At 46.4% G+C, this 11,010-nt stretch overlaps 1 protein-coding gene across 1 annotated transcript; it reads left to right on the forward strand.

Moving 5' to 3' along the window:
- Positions 1-2,450: 2,450 nt before the first annotated feature.
- SPR (sepiapterin reductase) lies at positions 2,451-10,805 on the forward strand. The gene is made up of 3 exons (XM_005901329.3): positions 2,451-3,006; positions 3,602-3,892; positions 9,986-10,805. Exons 1-3 carry the CDS (start codon positions 2,685-2,687, stop codon positions 10,174-10,176), a joined length of 804 nt encoding a protein of 267 aa, XP_005901391.1. The 5' UTR covers positions 2,451-2,684; the 3' UTR covers positions 10,177-10,805.
- Positions 10,806-11,010: the final 205 nt, after the last annotated feature.

An 11,010-nucleotide genomic window follows, 5' to 3' on the forward strand; every position in this document is an offset into this window, starting at 1 on the left:
CCAGGCAAGAGTACTGGAGTAGGATGCCATTGCCTTCTCCGATTTCAGGCTATAGGCAACACTTTTTACAAAAGGTACTGAGCCAGCATGACAGAAGCACAGGCACCAGAGCACAATGGTTAGAGCTAAAGGAATAGATTCAATATGGAGTCAGGTTTGTTTTTCTCTGTTGCAACAGGTATTGGAAAATGAACACATCAAAAGGGAAAAAGGTTTTTGGTGTTATTGTATAAATGTGAAAGTAATTGCAATAAATTCTACTATTTTCTGGCTTCCAATTCAAACTCAATTTAGAGATTATTCCCTTAACTAACCTGGTAATCTTGACTCCCAACATCACTTAGCATAAATACTTATTTTCTTTATCGTATTTTACATTAAAATGTTTCAAAATAATGCTATGCTATATAAACAAATAAATCTACTAAATTTTCCAGTTTCATTTGTTCTTAGAATAATTTCCACATTAATGTACTACAGTCTGGGGTGTACATTTTACAAAAAGTCTGTGGTAAAGGCACCTAAGTGGAAAGTGAAAAACTTCTTCCAAATTGTTCTGATGTTCACAATGACAGCCCAGAGAACAAGGGAGCAAAGTGCATTTTTCTAGGAGCCTTGAAAGGCGATTTTGCTGTCTGTCCCTGGGGCAGGGAAGAGCCCTGTGTGGACCTGGGCTGAGCCACGAGGGTTGCCTCCCATGCTTGCTAAACTCGCAGGAGACTGCTTTGTAAGGAGATCCGGGGCCATCTGCCAGCTTTCCCATTTTGCCTCTAAGAGATGGAATACTTCCTGCCGCATCAGTGAACAAGGACATCATAGTCACCAGCAGCCACCACAGACGTGAGCTGGTGAGCCCTGAGGGAACTCAGGATTAGGGGTAGGGTTTAAGGAAAGAATACCTGCCATCTAGTGGCCATCAGACTGCAGCCACTCCCTGTGGCGAGCCCTGAGGAACTTAGGGATGTGAAAACAGGATACTGGCCCTTGAAAGCTAAGGCATGTATCAAAGGAATTATTTTAGTGAACCCAGACTTTTGCAGCTTCCCATACACAGAAAAGTGCTAACTTCCTTGACTTGGGTCATCTGGTTTTCTTTAATTAACAATAATCTTTTGATGTTTAGACAACCTGTTATTTGTTGCAAAAACTTCTATATAACCTAGTACCTCTCCTTGCTTCCTTGGAGTTCTTTCAGGGTTTCTTGAAATGCTATATCCTTGGCTTGAAGTCCTAAAAATTCCCACCAAATAAAACTTATAAGTTGTGAATATTTTTTTTAAGTTGAGACCTTTCTGTGAAAAAAAGCCAGAAATGTGGGTTTTCTGAACCACAGGCCTGGTCATTTCTGAAAACCTGAATGTGGGAGTGGATGCAATTGCCTACGAGAAAGAGTGTGGCATGAGTGGGTGCAGGATCCCAGCAAATGCAGAACTTTAGGGACAGAAGGAGTGAGAAATCTCAGAGAGGCAAGGGGAATCTGTGTGAACACAGTACAGAGAAGACTCTGTTTCCCCAGAGGTTGTTCCGGGGTGGCGAGTTTCCCCTACAGTGAAGAAGGAATTCATAGGGCCTGGACCCCATCTTAGGCCTGTTCACGCTGATCACGCTCAGCCACCTCTCCAACGGACTCTGGACTCTGTGTTTAGTGCCTATGGAAACTACAATAGAAGGATAAGACCCCCTCCAGACAGGGGAACCTTGAAGATCACATCCAGGTTACTCATCGCCTAGGAGAAAACATACTCTAATCACCCCTCCCTCCGGACAGGTCATAAGTTCTTTCTGTATCTATTGGAGTGTAACCGCAGGCTTATTGATTATTAACTGTTTGAACACCTAACACTTGATAACACTTGAATAATGGGGTTATTGTGATTATATTTACCCTTCCTTTGTTATATGTAAGTCTCAAGGAAATTGGGGTGGTGGGTTCGGAAATGTACACATGGGGTATAAAAGATTTTCACAAATGCTGGTCGGGGTCCTTGGCTAAGAGGAGACTCGGCCTTGGGCCCGCTGGTGTAATAAGCTGCACTCCACTATCTGCAAACGCGTGGCTATAACATTAGTACGGACCCCAGTCCCTACACTGGCACGTGCAGAGGTGTCTAGCAAGAAGCAAGATGGCTTAACCTGGAGGTAATCACTTAAACTGCGCTTCCCATGTAGCTCAGTTGGTAAAAGATCTGCCTGCAGTGCAGGAGACCTGGGTTCGATCCCTGGGTTGGAAGATCCTCCAGAGAAGGAAATGGCAACCCACTCCATTCTTCTTGCCTGGAAAATCTCATGGACAGAGGAGCCTGGCGGGCTGCAGTCCATGGGGTCGCAAAGAGTCGTGCACGACTGAGCGACGAACACTTAATCACTTACACAAGGAAGTTAGGTCTGAACTCGGGAGGAGAATGAATTCCATAGGGGCACTGATGGGTTTGCAGGGCAAAGGATGAGGCCCGCGGTCCGCATTGGGCTAAGATTTCCTGTGGGGGGCCTGCCTCGGATTTAGTCTCTTCGCGCTCTAATTTTGCAGTCGCCTCCACTTTAACCGCCTGCGACCAAGGAAAAGCGTGCCCCGGCGCTCTCCTTAGGTTCCCGCCCTCGCCGGGCGCTGCCTCCTCCTCCTCCCTCCGCGGCCGCCCCGCCCCCTGCCGAGTCATGGTAGCGGTTCCAGCTAGCAGGTAGGAGGCATGGAGGGCAGCGTCGGCAAGGTGGGCGGCCTGGGGCGCACCTTATGCGTGCTGACTGGGGCTTCCCGGGGCTTCGGACGGACGCTGGCCCAAGTCCTGGCCCCGCTGATGTCGCCTCGCTCCGTGCTGGTCCTAAGCGCCCGCAATGACGAGGCCCTGCGGCAGCTGGAGACCGAGCTGGGCGCCGAGTGGCCGGGTCTGCGTATCGTGCGGGTGCCCGCCGACCTGGGCGCCGAGACCGGCTTGCAGCAACTGGTCGGTGCTCTGTGCGACCTCCCCAGGCCCGAAGGCCTGCAGCGAGTGCTGCTCATCAACAATGCGGGTAAGACGCCCGTTGGCCCGTGAGCGCTTGGAATACTGCTTAGCGTCCTGTTCTGTTTTCCCTCTCTTTCATCCCCCTCGCTTCTTGGAACTTTAAAGGTGACTCCTAGGAGTCAGAAAAGACGCCTGGAAGTCCTAGTTTCAGCGAGGTGTGGAGGAAGATTTAGTGCTGCCTCGGCGGCTCATTCTCCCCGCTTCTCCACTCCGCCCCCCTTCCTGTTTCAGCGCCATTTGTTCCAGAATGCCTGTAGAACTTTTCTGATCCTCTTGTTCAGCGCCCTCTGGCGGAGACCTGAGTTAGGGCATGGAGTCTCTCCGCAGTTGTAAATTTCCCCCACTTATCCAAATGGCCCCCAGAGTTCCCCTAAACCCAGCCCCAGAGCAGAGCATGCGCCTTCTCAGTTTGAAGCTTCGGGTATGGGGATTCCCCAGGTACGTCAGTCTGCAGGTCTGGGAAGAGGGAGCCATCTTCAGAAGCCCTAGAGAGACTCCTTTAGCTGTGGTTGGGAAGCGGGTGTCTGAATGAATTTGAAAAGGGCTGGGAGAAGAGAGAACCCCGCCTGGCACTGGGTGATTCGTAAGGTCTGGTTTTTCAGGCACTCTTGGAGATGTATCCAAACGTTGGGTGGACCTGACTGACCCAACTGAAGTGAACAACTACTGGACTCTGAACTTGACTTCCACGCTCTGCCTGACTTCCAGTATCCTGAAGGCCTTCCCGGACAGTCCTGGCCTCAGCAGGACTGTGGTTAACATCTCGTCCATCTGTGCCCTGCAGCCCTTCAAGGGCTGGGGACTGTACTGTGCTGGGAAGGCTGCCCGTAACATGATGTTCCAGGTCCTGGCGGCGGAGGAACCTAGCGTGAGGGTGCTGAGCTATGCCCCAGGTAGGTGAGGCTTTACTGCCATCCATGTTCTCAGAACTGGCAGCTTACCCTTCGGGGACTGGGCTAGGAGCCCTCTCTGTCTCCTCCAGGAAAGGCCCCATAGAGTAGATTGTCCTTGAATCCTGACCCATCACTCCTTAAGGGAAATACAGGCTCCAAGGAAGTTAGGGCTGGTGGGGGCAGGAAGCTGTAGTTAGTGGATATGGACTGAGAGTGGGGAGCTGCCTGGACTTGAGGATGGGGACAGGAAGTCTGAGATATTAGAGTCTGAGAGATGATTAGGATTTTAGGATTTGAATTCCAGGCCTGTGCCTCATTTCTTCATGTGAAATAGGGAAGATGTTACCTGTTTCACAGGGCCCTTTGTAGGACTGAATGAGGTCAAACTTGTAGAAGTGATCCCAAACTGTGAAGGACTATCTAATTGTTATCGTTTGTTAAATAGGACTTATCATACTGTATTATCTTAATGTGTCTAGTCTCTCTCTGCATAGGAAAGCCTTGAAGGCAGGGATTATGCACTATTCATCTTTCTGTCCCAGCTTCTCACACAGCGCTCCACTAAGCCAGTCTGCAGTGAATGTTGGCTGAATGCAGAGCAGACAGACATTGTTGAATGCTGACCATCCCGTGCTGAACTGTGCTGGAACACTGGGGGATGCTGTGATAAATAAGATAGAGCCCCATTCTCATGAAATTTAAAGGAGGGGGGTGCCTTGTGACGGTTGGCCTGGTTTCTCTCTACCATGATGCTACTATACCCCTTTCTTAAGAGTGAGGCTTCTATTCTAGGCTTGAGGTTGCTGGAATTGGAAGATGGTTTATGATGTCTGAGCAATTTAGGTGGAGATCCAGTAGTCTTTTCCCCTAGGAACCCTAGGGGCAAAGAGGTAGATTAAGCTGATCAAAACCCAGATGCAACATAGCCCGATCAAGCCTCGCCTCCAAGGTCTGATCGGTGCCATGTCTACTTCCTCATGATCTCTAGGACCCAGCCCTCCCTCTCTTCCTCCCAAATATATACGGTTATTCTTGCAGCTGACATTCAATGTAGCACCCACTCTGAGCTCAGCCTCAGACTCAGGCAACAGAGAGCAAGTGGAAACCAAAGTCAGGAGCAGAACAAACTCCAGAATGCCATGTGACTGGTTTACGTCTCAGGGAGCTCTCTTGGACATTGTGAGAAAGTTGAACTTTTTTGTGGGGCTCTTAGGGCCTGAATGAAGGCAGAGACCAGTTGGGTTTTTGTTTAAGTCTCTGGAAGAATGTCCTAACAGGTGTCCAAAGATGGAAAGGGCTGTTTGGAAAGGGACCAAATCCCTTCTTACTGGGGATGCACTGATATTTGATTGAAAGATATTTGAGGATCAGGAGGGTGGTTCTTCGACGTCCAAGATTCCTTGATTTTCTGCCCATGAGGTCCATTGACTCCAAATTCTGGGGTGCTGTGGTTCCCCAGGTGAGAAAGTACTTAGAGGGATTTCTCTGGTAGTTCAGTGGCTAAGACTCCGTGCTCCCAATGCAGGGGGCCTGGGTTTGATCCTGGTTCAGGAACTAGATACTACATACCACAACTGAGAGTTCACGTGCCGCAACTGAAGACCACACTTGTCACGACTGAAAGATCCTACGTGTCACCACTAAAAGATGTAGCATGCTGCAGTGGAGATTGAAAATCCACATGCCACAACTAAGACCCGACACAGCCAAATAAATAAGTAAATGTTTTTTAAAAATAAAATCAGTGAACTTGTAAGAGTTCAAGAAGGAAGCACTTTCTGGTGGTGTGACCAGGGATGGCTTTATTGGAGGCAGCTAAACTGGACATTGATCTTGAGGGCTGCTTCCATATCAGCAGGTGGAAGGCATGCTGGATAAGCGGATGTAAAGGTGGGAACGCTCTCCAAACTCACTTTTTGGGGCTAACTTTATCCTGATACTAAAATCAGACAAGGACACTACAAGGAAGGAAAATTATAAGCCAAAATCCTTGATGAGCATAGATGCATAAATCCTCAGCAAAATTGTTAGTGAGCCAAATTCAAAAATACTTTAAGAAGATTGTATACCATGATCAAGTGGGATTTATCCTAGGGATGCAAGGATGTTTCAACATCTACAAATAAATCAGTGTAATACACCACAATAACAAAAGATAAAATTTGTATGATCATCTTAATAGAGAAAACAATGTGAAGAATCAGTTACATTTCTATACACTAATAATGAAGTATCAGGAAAAGAAATTAACAGTCCCATTTACAATTGCATCCAAAAGAATAAAATACCAAGGAACAAATTTAACGAAGGAGATAAAAGACTTGTACACCAAAAACTGTAAGACATTGATGAAAGAATCTCAAGAAAATATAAAATGGAAAGATGCCATGTTCATGGATTGGGTAAATTAATATTGTTAAAATGTCAATACTATCCAACCCAATCTACAGATTTAATGCAATCTCTATCAAGTTTCCAGTGGCATTTTTCACAGAAATAGAACAAGCAATTCTAAAATATATATGGAACCACAGAAAACTCTCAATAGCCAAAGCAGTCTTGAGAAAGAAGAACAAAGATCCCCAGCATCATGCTGCTTGATTTCAAACTATATTACAAAGCCACAGTAATCAAACTAGTATGGTATTGGCATAAAAGATAGACACAATTTACCAGTGAAACCATCTAGTCCTGATGTCTTGGAGAAGATAATTTGGGGTTGAAATAATAGCTTCATAAACTTAGATGTACAAATCTCCCTAGAGATTTGGGAAGTTGTCAGCTATCATTTCTTTCTTTCTATTAGTTAGTTTTAATTGAAGGATAATTACAGAATTTTGTTGTTTTCTGCCAGATATCAACATGAATCAGCCATAGATGTACATATCCTCTCCCTCTTGAACCCTTCTCCCATCTCCCTCCCCATCCCCCTGTAGGTTGATACAGAGCCCCTGTTTGAGTTCCCTGAGCCATACACCAAATTCCCATTGGCTATCTGTTTTACATATGGTAATGTAAGTTTCCATGTTACTCTCCATACATCTCACCCTCTCCTTCCTTCCCCCCACCATGTCCATAAGTCTGTTCTATCTATTTCTCTGTTGGTGCCCTGCAGATAAATTCATTGGTACCATCTTTCTAGACTGCATATATATGCATTAATATATGATATTTGTCTTTCTCTCTCTGACTTAACTTCACCCTGTATAATAGGCTCTAGGTTTATCCACCTCATTAGAACTGACCCAAATACGTTCCTTTTTATAGCTGAGTAATATTCCATTGTGTATATGTACCACAGCTTCTTTATCCATTCATCTGTCAGTGGACATCTAGGTTGCTTCCATGTTCTAGCTATTGTAAATAGTACTGCTAAGAACATTGGGGTACATGTGTCTTTTTCAATTTTGGTTTCTTCAGGGTATATGCCTAATAGTGGGATTACTGGGTCATATGGTGGTTTTATTCCTAGTTTTTAAGGACTCTCCATACCGTCTTGCATAGTGACTGTATCAGTTTACATTCCCACTGACAGTGCAAGAGGGTTCTAACCCTTTTCTCCACACCCTCTCCAACATTTATTGTTTGTAGACTTTTCTATAAATTTATTTATTTTTTAATTGAAGGGTAATTGCTGCACAGAATTTTGTTGTTTTCTGTCAAATCTCAACATGAGTCAGCCATAGGTATACATATGTCTGCTCCCTTTAGACCCTCCCTCCCATCTCCCTCCCCATCCCACCCCTCTAGGTTGATACAGAGCTCCTGTTTGAGTTTCTTGAGCCATACAGCAAATTCCGGTTGGCTATCTGTTTTACATACGGTAATGAAGTTTCCATGTTACTCTCTCCATACATCTCACCCTCTCCTCCCCTTTCCCCGTCTCTCCCCATGTCCATAAATCTATTCTCTATGTCTGTTTCTCCATTGCTGCCCTGCAAATAAATTCTTCAGTACCATTTTTCTAGATTCCGTACATAAAGCGTTATTATACGGTATTTCTCTTTCTCTTTCTGACTTACTTCACTCTGTATGATAGGCTCTAGGTTCATCCACCTCATCAGAATTGACTCAAATGCATTCCTTTTTATGGCTGAGTAATATTCCATTGTATATATGTACCACAACTTCTTTATCCATTCATCTGTCGATGGACACCTAGGTTGCTTCGATGTTCTAGCTATTGTAAATATGGCTGCAATGAACAATGGGATGCATGTGTCTTTTTCAATTTTGGTTTCCTCAGGGTAGGAAACCAAGCTAGGAGTGGGATTGCTGGGTCATCAGTTCAGTTCAGTTCAGTCGCTCAGTCGTGTCCGACTCTTTGCGACCCCATGAATCGCAGCACGCCAGGCCTCCCTGTCCATCACCAACTCCCGGAGTTCACTCAAGACTCAACGTCCATCAAGTCAGTGATGCCATCCAGCCGTCTCATCCTCTGTCATCCCCTTCTCCTCCTGCCCCCAATCCCTCCCAGCATCAGGGTCTTTTCCAATGAGTCAACTCTTCGCATGAGGTGGCCAAAGTACTGGAGTTTCAGCTTTAGCATCATTCCTTCCAAAGAAATCCCAGGGCTGATCTCCTTTAGGATGGACTGGTTGGATCTCCTTGCAGTCCAAGGGACTCTCAAAAGTCTTCTCCAACACCACAGTTCAAAAGCATCAATTCTTTGGTGCTCAGCTTTCTTCACAGTCCAACTCTCACATCCATACATGACCACAGGAAAAACCATAGCCTTGACTAGACGGACCTTTGTTGGCAGAGTAATGTCTCTGCTTTTCAATATGCTATCTAGTTGGTTATAACTTTTCTTCCAAGGAGTAAGCGTCTTTTAATTTCATGGCTGCAGTCACCATCTGCAGTGATTTTGGAGCCCAAAAAATAAAGTCTGACGCTGTTTCCACTGTTTCCCCATCTATTTCCCATGAAGTGATGGGACCAGATGCCATGATCTTCGTTTTCTGAATGTTGAGTTTTAAGCCAACTTTTCCACTCTCCTCTTTTCACCTTCATCAAGAGGCTTTTTAGTTCCTCTTTACTTTCTGCCATAAGGGTGGTGTCATCTGCATATCTGAGGTTATTGATATTTCTCCCAGCGATCTTGATTCCAGCTTGTGCTTCTTTTAGCCCAGCGTTTCTCATGATGTACTTTGCATAGCAGTTAAATAAGCAGGGTGACAATATACAGCCTTGACGTACTCCTTTTCCTGTTTGGAACCAGTCTCTTGTTCCATGTCCAGTTCTAACTGTTGCTTCCTGACCTGCATACAAGTTTCTCAAGAGGCAGGTCAGGTGGTCTGGTATTCCTATCTCTTTCAGAATTTTCCACAGTTTATTGTGATGCACACAGTCAAAGGCTTTGGCATAGTCAATAAAGCAGAAATAGATGTTTTTCTGGAACTCTCTTGCTTTTTCCATGATCCAGCGGATGTTGGCAATTTGGTCTCTGGTTCCTCTGCCTTTTCTAAAACCAGCTTGAACATCTGGAAGTTCGCGGTTCATGTATTGCTAAAGCCTGGCTTAGAGAATATTGAGCATTACTTTACTAGCATTACTTTAGCTGCTGGGTCATATGGTGGTTTTATTCCTAGTTTTTTAAGGAATCTCCACACCGTCTTCCATAGTGGCTGTATCAATTTACATTCCCACCAACAGTGCAGAGCGTTCCCTTTTATCCACAGCCTCTCCAGCACCTATTGTTTGTAGACTTTTTGGGAATGCACAGGGAGCCACCTACAGCCATGGGAGTTGACCTGGTGCTGGAGCGGGCTGGCTCGGGAGCCCTTGAGAAGTTGGTTGCTCACTTCATTCTCCTCCCACAGGGAGAGTGTCTCTCTCTGCTCTGGGACTTTGAGGGGGAGTGATGGGGTAGCGTGAATCTATAGATTTGGTAGTCTAAGGGGACCGTGTTCAGTGGACACTGGATGAGCCTGGAGCTCGATAGTGAAGTGTGGAGCCTTTGGTGATGCTGACCACATGTCAGCCAAGGTGAGGTGTTGCCTCTGTCCAGACCTGACTCCACCCAACTCCACACATAGATCAGGGGCCCCTGCCTCAGTCATGTCCCCTCATCTTCTGCTCTTCATCCCCTAGGTCCCCTGGACACTGACATGCAGCAGTTAGCCCGGGAGACCTCTGTGGACCCAGACTTGCGAAAAAGCCTGCAGGAGCTGAAGAGAAAGGGGGAACTTGTGGATTGCAAGATATCAGCCCAGAAACTTCTGAGCTTGCTGCAAAATGACAAGTTCGAGTCTGGAGCCCATATTGACTTCTACGATGAATAAGACCATGCCCTTGGTTTTAGGTGCTCTCTTCCCCTTCTTACAGGCACACCCAGGAGCCCTGTGCCTCCCTACATGCTGCCACAGTGGCGCTGCCAACCCTACCTTACACAGATAAGCACTCATGCTTACTTACTGCCCTGCCCTCAGATCCAACCAACTGTGAGAGCCCTGGGTGGCTGGAGTTCCCAGTTTTCAGATATCTGTATTGACCACCCTGAGTTAGGAGTGAACTTGGGAGAGACAAGTTATGGCTGTTGGTGTTCTTTCTCCCTAGAAATAGAATTTTAGGGATGGGAAAACTAGGACAGGAAGCTAAAAACACTGAGAAAAGGAGGATGGGTCTCTGGCCCATGACGGTCCATGGGGAAGGAGGGATGAGCTAGTGTCAAACAGGAGGACCCACGTAGATTGACAGATGGCCTGGAGGGATAGGAGGACAGTGCAAGTCCCAGCCCACAGGGATGCTCTTTGCCCAGGGTAGCAAGACCTTCACTTGAACTCTGTGTCCTCATTCTGATGCTTCCTCCCTCCAGAATCTGCCATCTATCCACCAGATGGGGGAAAGGAGCCTGAGAGTTTTTTACATGTTAAAGGCAGATACAAATAAAATGTGGATTGTCCTTTGTTAATACCTGCTTTCTCTTCTGATACAGGTCCTATGACTAACTCCCTGGTTTCCTCGACCCAAGGGGTGTTCCTGAGGCAGTTAATCCAAACTTGCGGTATTGCCCTCATGTCCTGGGGCGTCTTGGGGCTGTCTGCCTCTTCTCACAGAGCGCCCCTCAGTAGCAAACCCAGGTTCAAACAAAGTCCTAGGTGACTGGCCCAGACACC

Source organism: Bos mutus, chromosome 11 (assembly GCF_027580195.1).
Source record: "Bos mutus isolate GX-2022 chromosome 11, NWIPB_WYAK_1.1, whole genome shotgun sequence".
In the NCBI taxonomy this organism is placed as follows: domain Eukaryota; kingdom Metazoa; phylum Chordata; class Mammalia; order Artiodactyla; family Bovidae; genus Bos; species Bos mutus.